This window comes from Sminthopsis crassicaudata, chromosome 3, assembly GCF_048593235.1.
Source record: "Sminthopsis crassicaudata isolate SCR6 chromosome 3, ASM4859323v1, whole genome shotgun sequence".
Taxonomy (NCBI): domain Eukaryota; kingdom Metazoa; phylum Chordata; class Mammalia; order Dasyuromorphia; family Dasyuridae; genus Sminthopsis; species Sminthopsis crassicaudata.
The window spans coordinates 480,228,240-480,254,790 of NC_133619.1; the positions used below are offsets into that span (position 1 = coordinate 480,228,240).

General features: G+C 34.7%; 1 protein-coding gene across 3 annotated transcripts; it reads left to right on the plus strand.

Annotated features, from left to right (window-relative positions):
* The first annotated feature begins 161 nt into the window (after window positions 1-161).
* Window positions 162-13,274, plus strand: GPR12 (G protein-coupled receptor 12). Of its 3 annotated transcripts, XR_012488316.1 has the most exons (3): window positions 167-525; window positions 6,820-6,871; window positions 7,458-13,274. XR_012488316.1 is itself a non-coding variant. In XM_074303607.1 (2 exons), the coding sequence occupies exon 2, from the start codon at window positions 1,386-1,388 to the stop codon at window positions 2,388-2,390; it is 1,005 nt and encodes a 334-aa protein (XP_074159708.1). In that variant the 5' UTR covers window positions 162-525; window positions 1,371-1,385; the 3' UTR covers window positions 2,391-6,813. The 3 variants fall into 3 exon arrangements, 2 of the variants coding, with proteins under 2 accessions (XP_074159708.1, XP_074159709.1); XM_074303607.1 differs by lacking the exons at window positions 6,820-6,871; window positions 7,458-13,274 and adding an exon at window positions 1,371-6,813 and having other exon boundaries at window positions 162-525; XM_074303608.1 differs by lacking the exons at window positions 6,820-6,871; window positions 7,458-13,274 and adding an exon at window positions 1,374-6,813 and having other exon boundaries at window positions 162-525.
* The last annotated feature ends 13,277 nt before the right edge of the window (window positions 13,275-26,551 follow it).

A 26,551-nucleotide genomic window follows, 5' to 3' on the forward strand; every position in this document is an offset into this window, starting at 1 on the left:
GGAATATGCGTTAACTGGTCGGTGATTTCTGCTCCTTTCCACAGCCTCAACTTCCACCCACCCATCCCACCCCCCGTGGGCCAAGGGCGGCTAGAGAGAGGGAGAAAGTGGGCGGTGCGCACGTGTGTGCGTGGTGCACGTGTGTGTGTGTGTGTGTGTGTGTGTGTGTGTGTGTGTGTGTGTGTGTAGGGGGCAGGGTTGTGTGTACATGACAGGCGCACGCAGCGGACCCTTTACCAAACCGCCAGACGCCGGAGTGTAGCACAAGCGCAGAATATTGTACCTGCTGCGGTCAGTGTCTCTGCCGTTCCTGCTTCCTCCTCCTTCTCCTCCTCCTCGTCCTGCTCCTCCTTCTTTCTCCCTCCCACCCTTTTCTTCCCCACCCCCACCCCTTCTGCACTCCCTGCAAACTCCAGAGCTGGAAAACAGATTCCTATCCGTCTTGCATTCGGAGAGATGAAGGTGCTAGAGGAAACCTGCTCTATTTAGGAAGAATCCAAGGACTCTCCATCAGGAGAAGTCAAGGTGACTACTTTGCTCTTCCTCCTCCCTAATCACCTTCCCCCAGTCCAGCGCTCTGTCTGCTGTGTGATGCTCTGTATCTGTGATCCCACTGTCTGTCTCCTATCACTGGGCTGAGGAGGGGAAAGGGGCCACTCAATGCATGAGCATCTCTACATTTTCACACTTTCGTTCTGCCTTTTGTTGCCATACTAGAATTTAGGTATAGCTGTTGCCCCGTGTTTCCGGTTAAATGAAGATTTGGGTTCCCCCCAAACTGTGGCATTTCCCAGTCTAGGGGTGAGGAGGGATATTTTGGGCAAAGAGGCAAGCTTGAATAGTAAAGCTCTATTTTTTTTTAAGTCTATGGGGGGAAAATGGCATAAGACTCTTTTTGCTTACAAGACTTGTAGGCTGTCCTGTGGGACTCTACATCAACTCCAGGATTCAAACACTTGTTCATTTTCAGAATGTAAGATGTGCTTTTGAAAATTTGTATTCTCAACAGCTCTGTAATGACTGCAGATAGTTCCATGTGCATATCCATCATTCACGCTGTTTTCATTGCTTATATGCCTGCCTGTATTTTTTCTCACCGGTGGATGGAGTTTTTTGAGAAAAAAACAAGAGAATCTTTTGACTTTTGCTTTTGCCTTATTTCAGGAAAATTTGCAAATTAATTAGCTGTAGCCCCTGAAATGTGTGATAAATACTTGCAGAGTCAGAATAATAGTATTTGGCTTGGAAAGGTTTTATTTGTTTGGGGGGAGTCGTTACCAAGTGGGGTTTTTTGGTGGTTGATTCTTGCATGATCTTAAATTTCCATCTTGCTATACTTGAACATTAAAAACCATGTCTTTTCATTGAAGAAGACAGGGGTTAAAATGAATGAAGACCTGAAGGTTAATTTAAGCTGGCTGCCTCAGGATCATTTAGATGCCAGTCCTCCGGAGAATGTCTCAGCTGCAGTTTCCTCCCTGATTCCGGTCATAGAACCAGAGCCAGAGCTCATAGTAAACCCCTGGGACATTGTTTTGTGTACTTCAGGAACCCTCATCTCCTGCGAAAATGCCATTGTGGTCCTTATAATTTTCCATAACCCCAGCCTGCGTGCACCCATGTTTCTCCTGATAGGCAGTCTGGCGCTCGCAGACCTATTGGCAGGAATTGGATTGATCATCAATTTTATTTTTGCCTACCTGCTTCAATCAGAAGCCACCAAGCTGGTCACGATAGGACTGATTGTCGCCTCTTTCTCAGCCTCTGTCTGCAGCTTGCTGGCTATCACTGTCGATCGTTACCTCTCGCTGTATTATGCTTTGACTTACAATTCCGAAAGGACTGTCACATTTACCTATGTCATGCTTATAATGCTCTGGGGAGCTTCTATCTGTCTCGGACTGCTGCCTGTCATGGGCTGGAACTGCCTCAAAGACGAATCCACTTGCAGTGTGATCAGACCTCTCACTAAGAATAATGCCGCTATCCTTTCTGTCTCCTTCCTGCTCATGTTTGCTCTCATGCTCCAGCTATATATCCAGATCTGTAAGATTGTGATGAGGCACGCCCATCAGATTGCCTTGCAGCACCATTTCCTGGCCACATCGCACTATGTGACCACCCGGAAAGGAGTCTCTACTCTGGCTATTATTTTGGGGACCTTTGCCGCTTGCTGGATGCCTTTCACCCTCTATTCTTTGATAGCAGATTACACCTATCCCTCTATATATACTTATGCTACCCTTCTTCCAGCTACCTACAATTCCATCATCAACCCCGTGATATATGCCTTCAGAAATCAAGAAATACAGAAAGCTCTCTGGCTTATTTGCTGCGGCTGCATCCCTTCCAACCTCTCCCAGAGAGCCAGGTCGCCCAGTGATGTGTGATGATACACAGCTTAGGAGAATGCTGGCTTCTTAACACTGTCTTTTCCAGACACTTTCTCACCATCTAGTTGTTGGTTAGATGCTCTTATTGAATTCAGCTCAGCCACAGGAGGCACTTAACATTTGTCAAAGAAAACCTCATTAACCTAGAAGAGTTAAGTGGCTGGAGAAAGTGGGTTTCAAAATAATCAGTGTTTTAATTCAACTTTATTGTCTTGCACTTTGCTCAGGATTTTTTTTTTGTTTGTTTGTTTATTTCTGGGAAGAGAGTGGGAAAGGAAAGGTAGATAACCATGATATTGATTAAGCTCATCTAAACTAATATCTCAGTTGCCACCTGGTTTCTAAATGAACCTTATCAATAAAGGAAAGGAGCAAAGGAGAGACTTAAAGATCTTTTCTAGAATTGTTTATATAATTAAAATAATTTCTCAATGCTGTATGTTTCTAAAAAGGAAAAAAATATTTTAAACCAACAAGAGAGGATAAGAGAAATATATATCATTTTGACCTGGTTTCATTATCATAAACCCAATTATAAACCACCAGATTACATTCAAAAGCCATGGCCCACTTTAAAAAAAAAAGTGTTAATCTTGGTAACTACCATCCACTAAGAATTAATTTTAGATTACTGTGTTGAAATAACATCTGCACAATTGTCATTATTAGCTGGACCTCTTTATCCAGATATTACCACCTAAGTATAGATGTTAAGCCAGAACAGCATGTAGTTTTGACAATTTTCTTCTAAAATTAACTGAGTCACCTTTGGGTTTGTAGTTAATATAGGATTGGTTTGATCCAACTATTATAGTATTCAGATTTTTTTCCTATGGTTTGAAAGGGGCAATGTGAGGAAATCTACTAATGTATATAGAAAAAATATATTTTATGGAGATAAGGACATTGATGAGAAGGGAATCATGGAATTGAATCTATAGTGATTTTCTTTTCTATATACAGCTATAAATGTATCAACAGTCATTTCCAGTTTTTAATTTTTTGTTACAATTTCAAATACTATAAATTGAATGTTTCTAGCTCAAAGTTCCATGCTGCAAAAATGTATTTGAATGTGGTCTTCTGTCTTAATGGTTGATTCAATTTATGAGTGCATATACAAATCAGGTTGAATACTCTATAGAATGAGAATTTCAAAACCACTATGTGACCCTTTGTAAAAGGTAAAATGTAGGTTGTTTTCTATCCATCCACTAAAAAGAACATTAAAATGCAATAAAACTAGGATATTTATTTTCAGAGAGCAAGATTTTCATCAAAGTAATTTAATGATGAATGTGATATTAATTGTATCATAACTTAGTGGTGAGTTGGTGAGCATCATTCCATTAATGTTGACAAAATATCAAGTGAAGAAATCTCCAGGCAGACAGCAGTGAAATTTTGCCTCTCTCTACACCCACAGCAAGCAGAACGTTGAGGCAACCAATTGGCTCTGACCATCTATATGGTGGCCTGATTGAAAGAACCAATCCTTTGAGGTCTCTGCTGATTGCATGGATCTGAAGCTGAATCATGCTGATCTGTTTAGCCACAAGTCACACTCAAAATGGTTCTCACAACAATAGAAGTCTATAGAATATTGTAGAAGTAGCCATGTAGAGTACATGCCAATGCTATTTGCTTTGGTAAACCAGTATTAGCAACTTGGCTATTTGAATCAAGCTCTATTGCTATGGGCTAATTATGGAATCCATTAACAGTTAAGCTCTTTGTAATGCACATCACTATGTGACTCTTAACACTATTTGGTAGTGGTGTTGGGGATCTGTCCCATGCATGAAAATTCTAATGTTTATATGAGTGGGTATTTACATGTGATGGATTTCTTTTCAATCAAGTAGCATTCATTATAATCTGAATAAATGAATGACAAAAATAAGATGGCTTTATATATAACCTAGGATGACTCCTTCTAGACCAAGTTTTAATGACAATAGTGTGTACTTTGATGGAAAACTACATCGTTTAAATACATCTTCTGCTTATTTCAATGTCATTTCAAGGATGTTGATTATGTAGAATGAATGCACTCTCTACAAATGCATCCAGCAACTCCTCCATGCTTCATAAGTTGCCATGACTAAAACTAAAATCTAAACAAACAAAAAAAAAGCCAAAAACCCTTCATCTCTTGGTGGCCAACCTGGTGGTCAGAGTCTTCTCTGAACCTAATTGATTTGGTCCTGAACCTGCAATCAATTCATAGCTTATATCCAAGGCTTTTCTAGCTTGAGTTTTCAAAGCTTCTGTTCCCAATAGACTACAAGGAACCAGGCCACTCCCAAACCATGATGAGGTAGAATTTGAGTGCAGATTACATCTATTAGTTGCTTAAATTTGGGATAGATAAGAGTGATAAAATCACCTGGCTTTTTCAGAATTTTCACTTAAGATATTATAAATGATTATAGTTATAGTTTTAAATTTTTATGTGCTTAAAAAATTGCAATTTTCCATTTGCCTATCTGCATATCTTTTTGCATCATATCTTGTTCTGAGAATGTGTAGCAGTTGTTTTTGTCCACCATTTGCAAACTAGCATCAGAAAAAGATATATTTCTTCTAAAAATTCTGTATTTAAAAATCAGCATTCCTTTTCAGAATAAAAATGCAGAAATATTGAAATGGACACTATATGATCCTTGATCCACTCTTTTTTCTTAGTCTCAAACATATCTGTATAAATGCTGTAATAGTTTAGCATCAGTTCTGACTGAGTGAAAAATACTTTTGTACCTGCAGCTTCCCCCTTCATCTGTTAATTTATTTTCATGTTAATATAAACTAGCAGTATTCAGTGGTTGACATATTATTTATTTCGACACATTTTAATAATAATAGTAGTAGTATTAGTAGTAGTAGGCTGGTTTTAGATGTCCAGAAACTGTTTTTCAAATCAAACATGTTAACTGTGATGTTTATTTTAATCTTCGATGATTTCAAAGTGCTAAGTGTATATAGCTTCTTTCTGTGTATGTGAATGTGTGTATGCCAACAATTTACCCAGTACTTCTAAATATTCATCATGACTAAATATGTTTTAGAAGACAGATTATGTTTACAATGCCTCTGATGTAAGAGATCATCTTTGTCTGCTGTGCTGTCCCAATTTCTAACTATTAAGTAAGGAACCTTACTTATGTTTCCAACAGCAACAATTCATCACACTGGTGATTCCTATTACCTTAGTTGCCTGCTGATTGCTTCTTTTTTTTCTTTCTTTTGACTGCTGGTTTTTTGTTATTGTTGCTTATTTGTTTGCTTGCTTATTTTAGTAATTTTCTTTCACACTTTCATCAGTACTATGGGCCAGAGAAACAAATGAAAATGAAAATCAACCCAATAAAATGGAAGTCCAATAAAATATTGGTGGGAAAGGAGAAATAATTTGCCAAAATTTTGTATATATATATATTTAGATGTATATATGTATATGTGTGTGTATGTGGAGACAGACAGACAGACAGTGACAGAGAGAAACAAAAGAGGGATAGAAAGGTAATAAGAGAGAGAAAAAGACACACAGAGAGAGTTTTTGGACTTATTCAGTCTGACCTTCTGATCCTAAATAAAGTGTGCTTTTGTTTTCTACATTCTGAGTTTTTTTTTAGTAAATATGAAAACATGGACATTTATACTACTTGGTAGATATAAGATCCTTTGTAAGAAACTTAAATACATGACAAACCACATTGAATTCAATGTTAAGTTCCTTTAAATTAAATTATTAAAACCCACACAGAATATTTCTTTTTTTAAAGTAATAGTCCCATCTGATGGAAACTGCAAAGTAGAATCAGAGAGATAGCAATAATAGACTTGGAAAACACTGGTGTGGAAATCTAAGGTATATAAAGGATTTTTGATAGAACTGTCTTTTTTAGGCAAGTGACATTATAAACTCTAAATGAACTGAAACAACTTTCCAGAATTATTATTTTGAACATTTATTGAAAAATACTGTGATATATAAATGTGTGTATACATATATATATATAAAATTTCAAAATTCAAAAATGCAAACAGGTGGTTTAGAGATTCTATTAGTACAAAACTGATTAAAGAGAAACTTTCCATTATTATTTGTGATTCTTTTATTGAACCTGGAGCTTGTATTTATATAAAATGTTTTGATTAGGCATATTCTTATACATGGCATAAAATGGAATTTAGCTATTAGTGACTGGTATGAAACTACTTTTAATTATAATATGACCTTCTTGTACATCTAGACACTTTTGACACTTCACCATAATTCAGCAGCACAGTTAGCAGTTGGAACAAAGTACATACCTCTGAGAAGTGTTCATGCAGGTCAAAATTGAAGCCAAGAAGAAGCTTCAACCATACAAACACTTCTGCTTTTGGCTCTCTCTAATGAGAATACTTTCACTTTTCTCAGGGCCACACATTTAAATGGAAGAAAAAAAGAAGCGAAGAATTGAAAATCAGAGGTATTAAAAAACAACACCATTTTTGTCTTTGAAAATAACACAGAAAGGAAGATTGAAAGTTATCTGGAGTCTAGCCCCCAAACTTACTGTTGTTGATTTTTAGGAGATTTCTGTACAAAAGTATTCAGTTTACCTACATTGTTATGGAATTTACTGAACCTGGTTCTCCTGGTTTCTTTCCTCCAGGAGAAAACAATGCTCTCTTTTTAGTAGTAAGGGATTGGGGTGAGAAGGGATGTTTTCCACAGACTGTCATCATGTGTGGGAGAAACACAGGGACAGTACCAACTGAGTATGTCTCTTGGGCTGGACTTCCCTGGAGAGAGGCTGTTCACATGCTATAAATCATCTCACAGGAAGGCATTTCTTGGCCACTGTGTGCTTAAAGCTGAGCAGTAACTGGGTGATTTTCCAAGGGTGGCTGGGCTCCCATCCAAATATCCCAGAGAAGCTTAAAAGGTTAAAAAAAAAAAACATGGGTTTATCATCCTTCTGAGAATATGTGACTGCTTCTAGAAAATTGAGCTCTCCACTTTAATTTTCATGCAGAGATGCAACTTTTGATTTTCCCAAAATTATCTTTCAGGCACCTAATAAAGAAACATGAAGTTTAAGGGACTTCTTAAAGCAAAGAAATACAGAATGGCAAACAAGATTTTGAAACATTTGGAGGAACATTTTTTATTATTATTTGAATTAATATATTCCATAAGGACAAAAGAGGAAATGTGGAAAATCTGGTTTTAAATTTAAGAAGGCCTTAATTCACACCTTCCCACTGATACATACTAACTGCTTTGTGACCAAGGCTCTAGGCTATTTTCAGAGACTGTACCTGAGCTATCAATCTGAAGTGGTGAAGGGAGTTCTCACACTGGGAATTCCCTACAGATGAAATCACGAATCTAGACCCCTCCAAAAAAAGCACCCCCTTTCCACCAAAAACCCTTTATCATAGAAAGTGATAGCAAATTTATCCCTAAATTTAAAAAAAAATATTTAATTTAATATTTAAAATCCTAAACTATTACTTTGGTTTGTTTAGAAGAATTTTAAAGGTAATACCTTTGACCTTAATACTCATTTTTTTTAATTAAAGTTTTTTATTTGCAAAACATATGCATGGGTAATTTTTCAACATTGATCCTTGCAAAACTTTCTATTCCAATTTTTTCCCTCCTTCCCCTGATCCCCTTCCCTAGATGACCAGTAGTCTAATAAATATTAAATATGTTAAAATATATGTTAAGTCCAATATATGTATACATATTTATACAGTTATCTTGCTGCACAGTTCTAGAAAGAAAAAAAACTGAGAAGGAAAAGAAAATGCAAGTAAACATCAATAGATGTTGTGGTCCACACTCAGTTCCCACAGTCCTCTCCATGGGTGTATATGGCTCTCTGTCACTGAACAATTGGAACTGGTTTGAATCATCTCATAGTTGAAGAGAGCCATGTCTATTAGAACTGATCATTGTATAGTCTTCTTATTACTACATATAATGATCTCCTGGTTTTGCTCATTTCACTTAGTATCAGTTCATCAGTTCACTTAATATCAGAGGTCTGGAGAGGCCTCTCTGAAATCATCTTGTTGGTCATTAGAAAATAGCTTTTAAAGGAAAACTAATTGTAATTCACTTGATCTAGTGTTTAGACTTCATTTAGGTATAGTTTACTATCTGGCACAAAAGTATTTATTTTTGTCATAAAGTCAATAAATAAATATTCTGAACCTGAGAAATATGATAATGTATGTGTAGGCTTCTCAAGAGTAAAACATAGAGCTCAAGGAACTAAGTGATCTTGAACAGTTTTTATTAATATGTTACCTGATTTTTAGTTTTAGATAATTTTGAAGCTCTACTATTTCTGAAATGACCAAATTAGGTTTACTTAGACTGAAAAAGGGAAGTAAGCCCTAAATTTAGACATGTATTTCTTTTGACAGGCCAGTGATTTCTGTTTTATGCAGTGAAATTTGAAAATAAGTGATTTTAAGGAAAGAATATTATTTAAAATTTTGGAGCAAAATGTCTGTTGACTCATATTACTTTATCATTTGCTATTAACTTCAATGATTGTAGAAAAAGCTAAATAAATGAAAGCTACATAGAACAATCTCGAACTTTATTTTAAAAGATTGTATTTACTTCCCTTCTACCCTGATATTCTCATCATCAACTATATAGCAATGTTCTAAAGAGTTTGTTTTTCCTGCATGCAAATATATCAATGTGTGTGTGTGTGTGTGTGTGTGTGTGTGTGTGTGTGTGTGTGTGTTTAGGTAAAACATTATCTGCTGAGTGATGGTTTAAGTCCTAATTTAGCTATTTTCTACCTGTGCAATTTTGGGCAAATCATTTCTCTAAGTCTTGATTTCCTTCTTTGTAAATTAGATCTCTACATCTAGGATGCTAATTTATGTATCAATGGGAGAAATGTAGATATTCTTGTGCAAAGTCTAACTTGCTTTTTTCCTTTCATTTTCTTGGTTGGATTAGATAGTCTAAATTAACCATCTACTCTTGTCCATAATCACACAAGATGGCAGATCCTGAGTTTAAATCAAGCCTCAGACACTTACTAGCTGCATGACTTGGAGAAGTCACTTAATTCTGTTTACTGGAGAAAGAAATGGCAATATGACTCCAATATCTTTGCCAAGAAGACCCTAAATAGGAACACGAGGAGTCAGATGTGACTGAAAAACAACTAAACAACAATAGCCATACAAATCTATTAACTACTTTTTGATCATCCTTGGCTTGCCAATCTAGCTTTTTGGAAATTGCTGGGGGGAGAAGGGAAGAGTTTGCCTCCATTCTAAATTATTCCAGTAACACCTTTTGGAAGAAATGCACACATCTGGCTTCTAAGAGCCATTCTATTTTTGAATTTCTATAATTCTATGCATTTTCTTTCTCCCTACCATACAGTGATATTAATCATGACAATTCTGATGCTAATAATTTATGGAGAGTGAGCAGGAAAGTTCTATTCTTGAATAAGGAGGGAAGAAGAAGGTATTCACTCAAAGAGAGACAGTGGGTATTGTTAAGAGAGCCCTGAACCTGGGTGAAAGTCCCATCAGTAGCATTCACTAATTGTATGATCTTAAGCAAATCATATACATTTTCTGAGTCTCTGTTTCCTTAATCTATAAATGGGCATAATAATATTTGCATTGGAATTTAAGCACTGTGTAAAATATGAGTTTTATTGCAAAATAAAATTAATGAGGGCATTGATTTATAATGTAAAGTAAGGTTTTCAAATATTAGTAAAAAAAACATTTAAAAGTGTTATTAGTTATTTTGGAGTAATGACTTCAGTAACTGTTAATTGGTTGATAACACCTATTCATAAGAGGAATCTCTTCATAAGAGATTTGAGCCCTTCCAATTTAAGTAACCCTCTTTAAAGTTGGTGACTCTTGATATCTTTTACCATTGTCCTTGTACATATTAATTAAAATTTATATAGGTCAAATGCTTATATATCCAAGCTTTAGTTATAAAGCAAAGAGATGAGGGAATTATGTAGATAGCTTAGAGGAAAAAAAAGTAAACAAAAAATAATTCCAGCTTAAATGGAGCTTAAATGCCTAATTACAAGCAGCCAGTTATATAGGAAGGGGTCCTCAACCCAGAGCAGAAAAACTAGGTTCTGGTCCTAATTGTGTCAATAACTGACTGAATAAATTACAGCTTCTCTAGGTCTTAATTCCCTCATTTGTAAAATGAGAGAAGTAAAAGAGAAGACCAATTCTTAATACTCATTTGGTATCTTCACCATGAGTAATTTCCCCCTCCCCCAAAACAGAATCTTCAAATTATATTATTTTCCTAATCTTAATAAATAAAAACCATCAGGTAACATCAGTAGCTATATCCCCAGTGGTAAACTAGCATTTTTGTTCAGTGAAAAGAAAATGTCTCCCTTTGAATTGTTTGAATGAGCAATCATAAGTAGAATATTTTAAGAGATAGAAATGGACTTTAATGTAATTCTTTAAAGGGCATAATTTTGTTGTCCTTACAAACATTCCATAAATCAGGGGATTCTGATTTAATTCTGTAAAAATGACTAATAGCCACAGGCTGGAAACCTATCAGGATGGATAGAATCAGAGATGTGGAATGGATTTTTTGTAGTCATTTGCAATAAACCTATGTTGCCTAAAACATATGGTTCTCTAAGTAAATAGATGCCAACAAAGATTCCACCTGAATCATCAATTTTAAGAAATATTTCTTCTACCTATTCCAAATATCTCTCGTTACAATAGAATTCTAGAGTCAGAAAGATTCATCTTACTGAGTTCAAATCTGGTCCCAGATTCTAGTTATCTGACTTAAGTGACTTGACTGGGCAATTCATATAACGCTGTTTGCCTCAGTTTCCTTATCTGAAATATGAGCTAAAGATGGAAATGGCAAACCACTCTAGAGTCTTAGCCAAGACAAGCCCAAATGGAGTCAAGAAGAGTTATATATGGACTTAAAGATGGAGTAGGGTTGGTTGACATTCTCCCCATAGCAATTATTCACATACTTAGATATATTTAAAACTGTACCTTATCCTTCTTTTCTTCAAACTAAGTAATCCCAATTGCTTTGATCATTTTATGATGGATTCCACTTGTGTTTTTCCCATCACTTTTTAGACTTTCTACAATAACATGATTTCTTTCCTTCAAATGTGCACAGCAAGGTTAGATAAAGTAATCAAGTAAATACAATGCGATAAAATAACTTCTTATATTCTACATAAGATGCATTATGTTTTGATAGATTTTTGACATATCCTTTATATCCCTTCACAGAGGCTTCCTCTATTTATTAGATCCATATTGAAAATATACATTCCATCATTACAGTTTCTTTCTCTTCAGAGATATCATTACCTTGATCTACTGATCCAGGTCAAAAAATATCAGACAAGAATAAGGACACTCGCGACCAGAGGACACAAAAAAGATTTTATCATTATAGGCTGGTAGAAAAATGTACACACACATACATACACACAAACCTAGATTATTGTATCTTCCATTTTTTAATCTGGTTGTTGTGAGCTTCTAAAATCAGAGTCTTGGGGAGCATATTACTACTCTTTCATAGAAAATTAATAAAGAAAATTAAAACTATTCCAGATTTGGGATTATTCTCATGAAATAGAAGGGAATATATCCTTCCAGTTTGACATAGTCATAGCATTATCATATTAATTATTATGTTTTTATACTTTCTTAATTATTTTAGTAGATGATTTTTATAAGTTGTGGTGACTACGGCAAGGAAAAAAAGCATTGCCTGCTGGCTCATCTCCAAGCTAATTATGAGTCTTTCATACTTAGCTAGCTTGGTCCTTATCATGGGGCCTGTGTCTAAACATTCCTAGATTTAGAATCATAGATTTAGAGAAGGAAAGCACATGAAAGTGCAACCCCCATGTTTTATAAGTGAAGCAACTGAGATCCAAAAAGGATAAAGGATAAAAACTAGGAGTTCATTCACTTACTGAGTGACCCTGAACTAGTCACTTAACTTTTCTCAATGTGAGTTTCCTCCTTTATAAAACATTCATAAATAATAGTAATTTCCTCACAAATAATTGGGGATAGAGAGCTCTGCAATCCTTAGCGTGATATATAAATGGGAGCTATTGCTCAAGATCAGATAGCTGAGAGAAGCAAATTTTGAACTCGGGTCCTATGACTTCCCTTGTGCCACTCACTCTGTTGAAACTTCTCTAGCGTATTTGGAGAAATTAGAGTCACCTCCCTGTAATTATGAGGCTTAAGTGTAGAATTATAGTGGAAGGAAACTAATTATATATTTATACAGTTAAATATCTAATGAATAGGACAGGTGAAGAGTGGAAATTATCAACAAGTTACTCAATGAGACCTTAGACCTATCAGGCAGTGTAGTGTGGTGGAAAGAGGGTCAAACATGATTTAGGTCCTATCCTTAGATCACTAGTGCAACTTAAAGGAAATCAATTTCCATTCTCTGGGTCTTAGTTTTCTCAGCTGCAAAGTGAGGGGATTCGGTTAGATTATCTCTAAGGTCCCATCCAACTCTGATTCAGATTCTGTGTTTCTCCTATGGCCCTCAAGTCCCAAGAATTCTGCTGAAAATAAGTTACATAAATGATACTTAACAAGGTTTCTTTTTCAGAAGAGCTATTATCCTCCCAAATGGCCTGGTTGGTTTGGATAATTTAAAATTACAGTATTATCCTAAATCAAGATTTAAAAACAAAAACAAATACTTCCTTTCCTAATTTGAGGGCAGGGATTATTTTGCTCTTTTTTATTTCCAGCATTTATTTCCTTCCTTCCTTCTTTCCTTCCTTCTTTCCTACCTACCTTCCTTCCTCCTATCTTTCCATCTTTCCTTTCTTCCTTTCTTCTTCTTCTTTCCTTTTCTTCTTCTTTCTCTTCCTTTCTTGCTTCCTTCCTTCCTTCCTTCTTTCCTTCTTTCCTTCCTTCTTTCCTTCTTTCCTTCCTTCCTTCTTTCCTTCCTTCCTTCTTTCCTTCCTTCCTTCTTTCCTTCCTTCCTTCTTTCCTTCCTTCCTTCTTTCCTTCCTTCCTTCCTTCCTTCCTTCTTTCCTTCTTTCCTTCCTTCCTTCCTTCCTTCCTTCCTTCCTTCCTTCCTTCCTTCCTTCCTTCCTTCCTTCCTTCCTTCCTTCCTTCCTTCCTTCCTTCCTTCCTTCCTTCCTTCCTTCCTTCCTTTCTCTTCTCTCACTTTCTTTCACTTGAAAAGATAATTCTACTTTTAAAGTCCCTAGACATAGGTTTATTTATGCATATGACTAAAATGGGAGTCAGAAAATAGATACTAAATCCAAAGCCCCTTGGGAATTATCGTAACATTTTGCTTCCTAAATAGAGTTTGAGGCAGATGTAACTAATACAGCGAGCCAAATGAACGAGTATGCTTCCATCAGATGAGGATACAGAGTTCTTCAAAATGTTTTGATGATATTTTCAGCGGGGGGAGATGGAATTTCCTGACATGTCTGAATCCATAGTCTACACAAACTGCAAAGGGAGAGAAAAAGACTAAGATGCAGCTAATGTTTAATAGATGTCTTAGAAACTAAATCTACTTAATGGCCATTGGGTCAGACTGCTCAGCTGTCACAAAAATTATTATACAAGCAACCAGAGATGTCAAAAGAAAACCAGCCTAGCCAATTTAAAATTGTATCCTATGGACTTGACCACAGTGAAGCTGAAACAGAATTATTTGTGTTTTCAGGATCTACCTTTTGTAACTAACAGGCTTAGTTTACACAAACTACCCACTTATTGCCAAATAGGAATTTTCTTCTTTTTTTTTTTTTTCCTGAGGCTGGGGTTAAGTGACTTGCCCAGGGTCACACAGCTAGGAAGTATTAAGTGTCTGAGACCAGATTTGAACTCGGGTCCTCCTGAATTCAAAGCTGGTGCTCTATCCACTGCACCACCTAGCTGCCCCCAAGAATTTTCTTTAAGTATTTGTAAGCATACACTTTTCAAAGAGGATTTTGCTTAAGGAAAATAAGCTTCAACAAACTAGAAGAAATTGTTTTCTTTCCTATGAACAATTATTTGTCAATTGTATAAACAATTAAATATCATAGTCAAGTTTAAATATAACAGATGATATATATAATTATATTAAGAAATTTCAATGTATCTGAGGAGTTGTGCATCTGGACTTAGAGGAAAAAAAGACTTAAAAAAATATATTTTAAAGCTTACTTGATAGTTCACACCGGTATACTCCAGAATATGAGAAACATCTAGGGACACAAAAACCATGAAGGGAATGATATTTAGTGGTTTCAGATCCAAATTCTTCCTAAAGAAGGTCAAACTACTCTTGCAATAATGCACCACAAAGCCAATCACATTCTTCCTCTAGTAGACAGAAAAACTGTCTAGCATCCTGAGAAAACAAAGTATACCATCATTATCAATGAATTTCTATACAAGAAACTGAAATATTTTCTTTTATTGTAAAGGAAAGAAAATTAAGTGAAAAAAGTTACAGCATCAATCCTTAATTTAATGGCAAATGATCTAAACTAGGGAAGTAACTAGTTGAGCCACTGGGCATACTAGAAAAAACTTTGAGTTTGAATCCCAGTTCTGCTAGTTACAGCTTATGAAAACTTAAAACAATTTACTTAAACCCTCAGTATCTTTATTTAAAAAGTGAGAACTTTGGACCTCCAGGTCCCTTCAAGCCATAGAGCTATAATATCTATAAAAATAAATACAAGATGTATGTTAAGAGCTAAATGCATAGCAATGACTATGGGCTGGTACTGTTGGAAAAAAGCTTAATGTATGGGTCTTCTTTAAAATGAGTGACTTAGATAAGGGAAAAGGAGGAACAATTAGGAATAAGAAATGAAATATTAAAAGGCAGAGAGATATAAATGTGTTTTTTATTCAGAAACAAGGAGGAGACTATGTTCCTGAATGGAACTGAATTAATTTACTTTTTATTTAAATAGATATTTTAGAACAGTGGTGTCAAAGTCACATAGAAACAGGGCCTCTAATCCATACCTAAGTATCTCTACTAGTCACATATTGACTTATTTTAACTATATTTCATTTTATTTTTAGGTATTTTGTTAAATATTTCCCAATTACATTTTAATTTGGTTGGGACAGCACTCAGCTGCTATAAACTGGATACCTCTATTTTAAAGAACCCATTAAAATAAATTCTGAAGACTGAATTTTAATTAACTCCTAAGCAACTCAAAAATAAACTTTTTCCTAGCCATTTTTCATGTTTTTTTTAAGTCTACCTATAAGATTATCTAAGAATTGAACAAAAAATGTATGATTTTGCAGAAACAAAATATCTTCTTTCTTTAGAAGTTTCAGTAAAAATATGGCTAAATAAACATACCCCCATACACAGACTTTTTTAAAATAGTATTTTATTTTTCCAAATACATGTAAAAATGGTTTTCAGTATTCATTTTTGCAAGAGTTTGTGTTCCAAATTTTTCTTCCTCTCTACCTTGACCTGTCTCCCCCCAAAGACAGTAAGTAATCTGACATTGTTTAAATATGTGCAATTCTTTTAAAGATTCATATTTGTCATGTTATGCAAGAAAAATCAGACCAAAAGGGAAAAAAAGGAAAAAAACAAATAAAAAAGGCAAAAATACTATATTCAGTCTACATATTTCTCTCTCTGGATGTAGATGGCATTTTCCATCTCAAAACTATTAGGCTCATCTTGAATCATTGCATTTTCAAAAAGATTCAAATCCATTACAGTTGATTATCACATAATCTTTGTTACTGTACACAAGATTCTGCTCACTTCACTCAGCATTGATTCATGTAAGTTTTTATAGACTTTTCATAAGTACAACCTACTCATTATTTCTTATAGAACAATAAGATTCCATTATTTTCATATACTATAACTTATTCAGCCATTCTCCAATTCATAGGCAACCACTCAATTTCCAGTTCTTTACTACGACAAAAAAGAGATGCTACATACATTTTTGCACATGTGGGTCTCTTTCCCTCTTTTGTAATATCTTTGGGATACAGACTAAATAGTGACACAGCTGAATCAAAGAGTCATGCACAGAAATTTTCAAATATAATAGAATATATTGCAATGCTTAAAGTAATGGTAATTTTTTCTTTTGGCTGAAGCAATTGGGATTAAGTGACTTGCCCAGGATCACACAGCTGGGAAGTATTAAGTGTCTGAGACTAGATTTGAACTCAAGTATTCCTGACTTCTGGGCTGGTGCTCTATCCATTGTGCCACCTAGCTGCCCTTAATAATAGGAGCTGCCCTTATTATGGAGTTTTCTATCATTTGTCTTTGTAGTTAGTGATTCTAAAATCATGAACAGAAGTTTATTTTTTCTACTCTCAATAATCCTTCTGGCTGAGCCCTGGCTCTTTAGGTAATAAACAGAGGAAATAGATTCTTACCAATTTGATGAACTTTAAACCAAAGGAGAAAGGAAATCAATGAAGATATTCTCTTCCCAGGAGAATGCAATTTCCTTGAAGGCAGAGACCTACAGTTTCTCTTTGTATCCATCTTTTTGGTCCTAAATCAAGGACAGGCACTCAAACATAGGATCATAGATCTAAAGGAGGAAGGGATCACCAAATCTAACCTATCATTTTATAAATGAAGAAACAGAGATTGTGACAGTTTAAATTATATGCCCAGGGTCACAGAACTAGCAAATACCTGACTTGAACTTGGGTTTTGAGAACTCCAAGCACAACTCTTAATACCACGCTTTTTTTGAATTAAATCATATATTAGAAATTCCAGGTATTACAAAAAGACTCAGTCAAAGAAAACAGTATATATTCTTTCTCTATTTCTCTCTCCAAAGTAAAAAGAAAACAACAACAAAAAACCACTTTTTGTTACAAAGGAATCATTTTACAGGCAAACTATTCATTTCCTCAGTGCTATTCAATAGAGATAAATCATAGAACATTTGGGGTTTTTTGGCCAAATTTTTACCTATTTTTAGAGTTGATGTAAGTATCAGCTGATATTTTTTATTTGCTTAATTTAAAAAATATTTTTGTTTGCTTAATTCATTTTTAGTAAATTCAGGTTGAAAAACTCACCTGCTGAGTAAAGCCTGGCATGATATTTTATTTGTTTTTAATCTTACTTATACTGAAATTTCTGGACTTCACTGCAGACAAAATCAAGTAAAAACAGACTATTTTAGTCAATATATTCAAGTCCTCCGTGTATCTTTGTATGTATGTATGTGTGTGTGTGTGTGTGTGTGTGTGTGTGTGTATTTCCTGTATTTGCACTTTGTTTTAGGTTTGTACACAAAAATCAATCTTAAGGATGTTGTAAAATTAAGAATGATGTATATTTGTTTTTCTCTGCATGAGTAAGGGATCTATAAACTTAAACTCAGAAATAAAATTATGGGAAAGTTTTGTATATAAATAATTTAATGGTAAAAAATGTGGTAAAGAAGGAAATTTGATAATGGAGCAATCATTCTCAGATTTTCTATTGGATTGTTTTATAAGTCAATAAGTCAAGTTAATTGAAGAGACATTTATTAAGTGATTACTCTGTTACATACTGTAGTAAGTACTGAAATACAAAGAAAACACAGAAAGAGTCCCAATCCTCAAGGAGCTTACATTCTAATAGGGAAAACAACGTAAATAACTAGGCAGACATAAGATAAATACAAAATAGAGGGAATGTAATATGGAAGAGGAAGATGGAAGCAGGTTTTAAGTAATCTCACATTAAACATTTTTATTTTTTCAAATCAGTGTTTTTACATGAATTTATAAATGCACAATTTGAGTTGATAGTTGGATGTGAATTTAATATAAAAAACAAAAAAATCCTATTGATATTATTCTAACTTTTAAAAACTCATCTTTTATACCACTACATACCTGTCAGATTGGCTAAGATGACAGGAACAAATAATGATGAATGTTGGAGGGGATGTGGGAAAACTGGGACACTAATACATTGTTGGTGAAGTTGTGAAAGAATCCAACCATTCTGGAGAGCAATTTGGAACTATGCCCAAAAAGTTATCAAACTGTGCATACCCTTTGATCCAGCATTGCTGCTATTGGGCTTATATCCCAAAGAAATACTAAAGAGCGGAAAGGGACCTGTATGTGCCAAAATGTTTGTGGCAGCTCTTTTTGTAGTAGCTAGAAACTGGAAGATGAATGGATGTCCATCAATTGGAGAATGGTTGGGTAAATTATGATATATGAAGGTTATGGAATATTATTGCTCTGTAAGAAATGACCAGCAGGAGGAATACAGAGAGGCTTGGAGAGACTTACATCAACTGATGCTGAGTGAAATGAATAGAACCAGAAGATCTCTGTACACTTCAATGTTGTATGAGGATGTATTCTGATGGAAGTGGATATCTTCAACATAAAGAAGATCCAACTCACTTCCAGTTGATCAATGATGGACAGAAATAACTATACCCAGAGAAGGAACACTGGGAAGTGAATGTAAATTGTTAGCACTACTGTCTATCTACCCAGGTTACTTATACCTTCGGAATCTAATACTTAATGTGCAACAAGAAAATGGTATTTACATACATATATTGTATCTAGGTTATATTGTAACATATGTAAAATGTATGCGATTGCCTGTCATCAAGGGGAGGGAGTAGAGGGAGGGAGGGGATAATTTGGAAAAATGAATACAAGGGATAATATTATTAAAAAATTACTCATGCATATATACTGTGAAAAAAACTATAAATAAAAAAATAAAATAAAACAACAAAAAAAAAAAATAAAAAAATAAAAACTCATCTTTTAGAAGTCCCTACCCAAAAACATTCAAGTAGCCAAGTAGCTCAGAAAGACAACAAAACATTTTTGAAAGTTATATAAGTTCAAATTTTATTTTGAGAATGAAAGGAACAAGTCACCATCAATGTTCTCCCTGAATCTTGACGTTCTCTATTGCACAAGTAACTTTAACTTATTCGGGGATGCCTTTCTTCAAGAAAATTTGATGTATGAAAATCTGAGAGTAGGAATATTTTATTTGTTTTTCAAAAAAGACTTACCCCTAAGAAAATTCTGATGAACTTTTTTTTGGGGAATGATGAATTCCCTTCAACCACTTCAAATTCTCAGTTTACAAAAAAAAAAAAAAGCACAACTTTTCAGGAAGATAAATCTACTGTATGAACCAATGGAGAGATATCAGCTTTCTCTGTGGAGAGTTGCTGTCTCAGCAGAACCTGGATTGGGGGGATAGGGATGAAGGATGTACCCAGTACCCAACCCCAAACTGCCTACCAGTTATATGGCATTTGTTTGTTTCAGCAGATTTGAAGCACAACATGGTATCCAACTCAAATAGGTTCATCTTATTCCTCCTAACCTCAGAGAGCCAGCTAACATTTTCTTCAAGGAATGGGAATAATGAAATGGCTTTTTCTCTAGTCTTGCTTCAGAAGGCCAAACCACAAGAATGAGGCAGCTCATCCTTCTGGCTTGATCCCTTGAGATAAAAACATTAGATCTTTTCTAGACTTTGTTCCTTTCATCCTTTTTCAAGTCAGACAGAAAAATCTCACAGAAGTTACCATAAGTAGCTTTCATCATTGATTATATTCTCAGATCTTGTTCTGCCCTCAACAGATTGAACAAGGCTTTCCCTTCATGGCTCCCTGGAAAATCAAAACAAAACAAGAGCTTGGACTAGAAGCTTTGTTTACCTATCTAAACTAGGCTCCTGTGAGAGCAGATTCAAACTACCAATTGACTGTCAGCATCCCTTACCACTTCAAGTTTTGGGGCATTTTTTTTTTCTTAAAGCAGCAGTGATTTTATAAGAATAGGGAGAGAGGGAAGCAATCTATCTCAGTTTACATTGATTTTTTAGGGGGATTGCAGCCATTCTTAGCAAGTAGACAAGTTTCTATAAATCTGATCCATGAAGTAAAAACTGTGGCTATAACCTCAAAGTTTCTGTTTTATTTCCAGGTTTGCCTGGCAATAGTCTAACAAAACAACAACAACAACAAAAAAATCCTAATCAGAATGGGGTATCCACATAGCAAATAAACAAAGCATTTCTTGGTTCTTTTGGTTTGTTTTACATAGGTCCAGGTCAACCTGGAATTCATTGACATTGTATAATAATACAAGTTTATGAATTTATTTCACAGTGAAATAATTTTATCCTTGAGAATTTGCCATTGGATGCTCCTTCCTCCACTGCTGAAATGAGTGGAGAAGAGAAAGAGATAAATCTTAATCTTATTTACTAGCATACATTAGAGGACCTTAATACATAATAGGTGAAATCAACCTACCTTAAACACAGTAGATCAATTCAGCATGAGGCTTTCAGTGACTAAGCAAGCATAATTTTATGGAGAGGTTTTTCTAATCCTATTTTTTAGTGAGAATGACATTGTTTTCATTCTTTAGTTTGCTTTTTCTGTATTATAAGATATTGCTGTTCACACAAAAAATCAATCTTCATTAGATTTTGTGAAGAACTTTTTTACACCAACTCCATTTTTAATAAGTAATTATTATATTTTGAACCAAACCCGAAAGTGGGGTGAGATTTTAAAAAAAGTAATGCTAAGTAATAATATTTGCTTCAGATTGAAAAGTTAAACCTACAGATGGCAAACAACTGGATTTCTTATAATGACAAAATAACTAATTAATGCACTTTATTTTAATTTTTAAAAGGCACAAGAAATACTGTTAATAAAACTGTTACTTTCACTATGCTGTTGGAATCTGTTGTTGAACTGATCATGTATAGTTTTGTAGTCAATCTTGTAACTGCTTAATCATAAACTATTGAAATAGTTGTCTACTGGGGCTTGTGGAGATTTTATATGTGTTATGTCAAATAAATGACAAATAAATTTGGCTTGGTAAAATGCTGTGAATTTCTTGGTTCTGAGTGACTCATTTTTGTTTCTTAAGGTGGGGTCAGAGCTTTTACTTTAATTAGTCCAGTTCTGTATATCTTTAGAACTCAGACCCTAAATCTTAGGGCTTGAATTTCAGAAATCAGATGCTCAGGGGATCTTCCAAAATTTTCTTCAGTTAGGTGATTGTGAAACCCCAATTCCCTTATGCATTTAGTTTTGTGTGGTTTAAGCAAATAAAAAAATTCAAAATCTTAATTGTAGGCAGGGATGAGATGGAAAGAGCCAAGAGGGTAAATCAGCATAGGTAATTAATATGTCAAAAAACAAGTCAATGACATATGAAATATATAAACATCCCCAGCCAGATTTTAAGAAAATAGGAATATTTCATGTGTGGAAAAATGTTTATATTTTGTTTGTTTCTAATAAACTTTAAAGAATAAGTACATTTTTAGTGTCATCTCAAAATACAAAACATATACATGGGACAGAGATGAAAATTACTCTGATGCAAAGGTGACAAGGTGTTAGCAGCAGAACAGCCCCAGTGGATCCTAATGGACTTTCCAGATTTGTATAATGTTATGTAGGGGAGAGGTGAATACTCTTCCCTGTATATACTCCTTAGGAACAGGTTTTAGGATATCATCAGAAGCAGGAAAAAAGAAGACATTGCTGTGAAAATTTTAACAGTCTAAGAATCACCCTGGATTCCTTGCCCAACATGACCATGGTCTACATATTAAATTATTAAAAATATATATGTATTTTTACCAGTATTGTGAGTTCATCCATGTAGGAAGCTCCTTTGGGGAGCTTTCTCTCCCAATACAGATTGGCATTCTCTCTCCAATGTCTTAGTAGGTTGCCTGAAGTACCCAGAAGTTAAGGAATATTTCCAAGATCACACAAACAGTTTATATATACATGGGAGATTTTGAAACCAATTCTTCCCAATCCTAAGGCTAGCTCTCTAGCCAGTATATTACACTGCTTCTCTCTTTCCTCTCTATTTCTCTTCCCTTTCATTCTCCATCTACTGTCTCTTCCTTTCCCTATCTCCTTCTCTACCTCTCCTCTTCAGGTCTTTCTCCTCTCCACTTCTCTTCCCCCATCATTTCTTTGCCTGTGTCTCTCTCTGTCTAGCTCTCTCTGTGTGTGTTTCATTGTGTCTGTCTGAAGTTTGAGGGAGGGGAAGGGGAAAGACTGGACTGCTGGAGAAAAAGAGGTCAAACCAAAGTGAATGGATAGACATAAAGACACAAAATCAGTTTCCTGGAGGAAAACTTAGACGACCCTATAAAATGATATTACTCTTAGGATGAGAATAGATAGAGATTGGGGGGAAATTGAAGGAAATTCCCGGACCTAGCTGGGAGCAGCAGAAATTTAAGCCATGAGTTATTGAAGGGCAATGGTCAAGTGAAAGAGAAAGCCTTAGTGAGGGTCTTGGGTTTGAGCCTGGAGCTTAGGTCTGAAAAGCAAAAAATTCAGAGCCAGAAGGTGGAAGACCAGACTCAAACATTTCCTTTATTGGCACTGTGAGTTAAGTGAAGTCTCCCAAGTTGTTTCCTCTTTGAAAAAATAGTTCATACTTTGTTAAATTGATATAACCAATGACATAATTTGGCAACTAAAACTAGCTGCTAGGACGACTAAGTGATGCACTGGACTTAGAATCAGGAAGACTCATGTTTATAAGTTCAAATTAGGCCTCGAACATTTCCTATCTATGTGACTGTGAGCAAGTCACTTAAACTTATTTTCCTCAGTTTCCTCATCTGTAAAATGAACTGGTAAAGGAAATGGCAACCCACTCCTATACCTTTACCAAGAAAATCTCCAAAAAGGGGACACAAAGAGACTGAACAACAACAAATGAAAATAGCAACAGATACCCAGAATAAGAATAGTTCTGAGAGTTCACACCTTATTTGGGAAACCACTATTCCTTCTCTCACCCATTTAAATAATAACAGTTGACATTGAAATAAGAATTTTGGATATTGAAAAGTGCTTTATATAAATGATTTCATGTGAGCCTTCCAGTAACCTAATATAAGATCCATTTTTTTTTTTGGTCTTGATATCTCGATTACCTAACAGAGTATCTGGAGCATAATAGATGCTTAATAAGCAGTTTCTTTTTAAATAAATTAATAAATCCTATGGGGTACTGTATTGCTATCCCCATTTTGTAGATGAGGAAACAAAGGCTCTGAAATTTTAAGTGCCTTTCCCAGGGCTACACAACCAGTAAAAATGACTCAAGCATCTCCTGACTTCAAGCTTATTACATTAGAAGATACTGCCATCCATCACTGAAGCTCTATGTTGAGGACATTTGAAAAACTGAGTCATTGTCTATATAAATATAAAAGGAGAACTGGATCAATCAAAACTCACCTGAGTTTAATAGTCATGAATTTGAAAATTAGTCATCATTTGGATAACCTTGGTCTTTTTAGGTCCTTACAGAATGTACAGCTGTCATAGTATTTACAAATATTTAAGTAACAGGGAAAGCCTAACAATTTCTGAGGACAGAGAAGAATAATATATCTGACTTTATGTAAGATCATATTAGAAATTAATAACCAAGAAAACAAGTTGAAGGGGAAAGGAGGTATTTTACTTGACTACATAATTGAGAGGGAAGAAGGAGGATTTAAAAAACTAAGTAAAAGCAAGTTTGAGAAAGGATTAATAAATTTGGCAAAACTCCAAAACCAGGAAAGAGGTAACAAAAAATAAAAAGGTAATAAGAGTGAGGGGGAAAGAGTCAGAGGGAATAGGATTGCTTTGAAATAGTTTAAGCTATCAGAACCTTTAACTGTAAAAATGTTTTCCCAATTTGTTACTTCCCTTCTAATCTTGTTTGCATTAGTTTTGTTTGTGCAGAAACTTTTTAATTTGGCATAATCAAAATTTTTCTATTTTGTGATCAATAATGGTCTCTAGTTCTCCCTTGGACACAAACTCCTTCCTCCTCCACAAGTCCAAGAGGTAAACCATCCCATGTTCCTCCAATTTATTTATGATTTCGTTCTTTATGCCTAAATCTTGGACCCATTTTGATCTAATCTTAGTATGTGGTGTTAAATGTGGGTCCATGTCTAGTTTCTGCCATACTAATTTCCAGTTTTCCCAGCAGTTTTTGTCAAATAATGGATTCTTATCCCAAAAGTTGGGATCTCTGGGTTTATCAAACAGTAGATTGCTATTTTTATTCACTATCTTGCCCTGTGAACCTAACCTATGCCACTGATCAACTAGTCTATTTCTTAGATACAATGATACTGTATGAGGATGTATTCTGATGGAAGTGGATATCTTCAACATAGAGAAGAGCTAATCCAATTCCAATTGACCAATGATGGACAGAATCAGCTACACCCAGAAAAGGGACACTGGGAAATGAGTGTAAACTGAGAGCATTGGTGTTTTGTTTTGTTTTGTTTCTCTTCCCAGATTATTTTTACCTTGCGAATACAATCCTTCCTTTGCAACAACAACAACAACAAAATTCGGTTCTGCACATATATATTGTACCTAGGATATACTATAAGATATTTAATATGTATGGGAATGCCTGCCATCTAGGGGAGGGGGTGGAGGGAAGGAGGGGAAAAACTCGGAACAGAAGGGAGTACAAGGGATAATGTTGTGTAAAAAAAAAAAAAAAAAAAAAAAAAAAAACTACCTATACGTATGTACTGTCAAAGAAAATGTTATAATTATAAAAATTAATAAAAAAAGAAATAGTTTAAGCTAAAATAAGTAAAAAGACATAGTACTCTGTTTAAAAAGAAAGCAGAAAAAAAATCCTTATTTGGGAAATTAAAAAACACCACATAATAATCCAATTTAATTCATATAACAATTATTTATTGTCTATTCTATATCCCAATCATTTTACCAAGTGCTGGGGTTACAAAGACAAATAGGAAATTGTCTATGCTCTTGAGAACTTACATTCTATTCATGATATTGGAGAAAAGGTTCCATAACCACAGGCCAAGTTTGCTACAGAAGAAAATTTAAAAGTATGAGTTGGTAGTTGAGGTTATTTCCAACTCTGAAATTCTGATTTTGAGATGTGTCCTCAATATGAACATAGTTCTGATACGATGAAGACCTCTGGGCATATCATTCTGTCTTTGCTTATTTAAATCAATCTCCTCAACTATTCCTGGGTAACAATGAGATCTAACAGGTCTTTTTTTTTTTTTTTTTTTTTTTTTAACCTCAACAGACATTCCTAAATCAACTGTTGTTGTTGTTCATTTGTTTACAACTCTTTATGACCTCATTTGGGGTTTTCTTGGCAAAGATACTGGAACCATTTGCCATTTCCTTTTCTAATTCATTTTACAGATGAGAAATTGAGGCACACAAGGTTAAATGACTTGCCCAGAATCATAAAGTTAGTAAGTGTCTGAAGTCAAATTTGAATACAGGAAGATGAATCTTCATGATTCCAAGTTCAGTGCTCTATCCACTGAACCACCTAACTGCCTACATAAATTTGTTGAACACTTTGTTCTTTTTTTTTTTTTTTTTCAATTTTTGAACTTTTAACTACTATGTACATTTTAGGAAAAATAGATTCAATAGTTGATATGAATAGAATAACAAAAATCATTTTCTATACCTAAGAATAGAAGAAGTCATTTTAGTAAGAGATATGGTTTGGCCGAAATTCAGCTGGGAAATTCTCTTCAGAATTTTTGTAGGCAGAAGTGTATATACATTTACTCTTACACATAGTAAATCCCTTCTAAAATCTGTCAGAGCCAAAGTACAATAACATATGCCCACTATATGTAGTTACATATTCAACTGTAAACATTTCTGATATAGTCTCTCTCCTGAAGAATTTTATGTAGCAACAAAGGCCTTTGTGATTTGTGATCTTTATGATTTTATATCAAAGTCTATCCTTCACAATTTCTTCATTTCTTGTAGTGAAATAAGACTTTATTGAGAATCAACTTAGAACTCTACAAAGATAGGGCTTATGTGTTATCTACATTTTTATCCCCTCCCCAGCAGAATGATTTGTATACATTAGGTATTTGATAAATATTAAATGTTCAAATTAATATGAATGGATGGATGGACACTCTATTAGATGTTAGGGGTCAGGGAAGATACAAAAGATATCAAAACTCATAGGATGTTCAGAATGATACACATACAACATTTCAATAATTAGAA

Bases quoted from the DNA above. Each gene is read 5' to 3' on its own strand.
- GPR12 (XM_074303607.1), top strand. From the start codon at position 1,386: ATGAATGAAGACCTGAAGGTTAATTTAAGCTGGCTGCCTCAGGATCAT.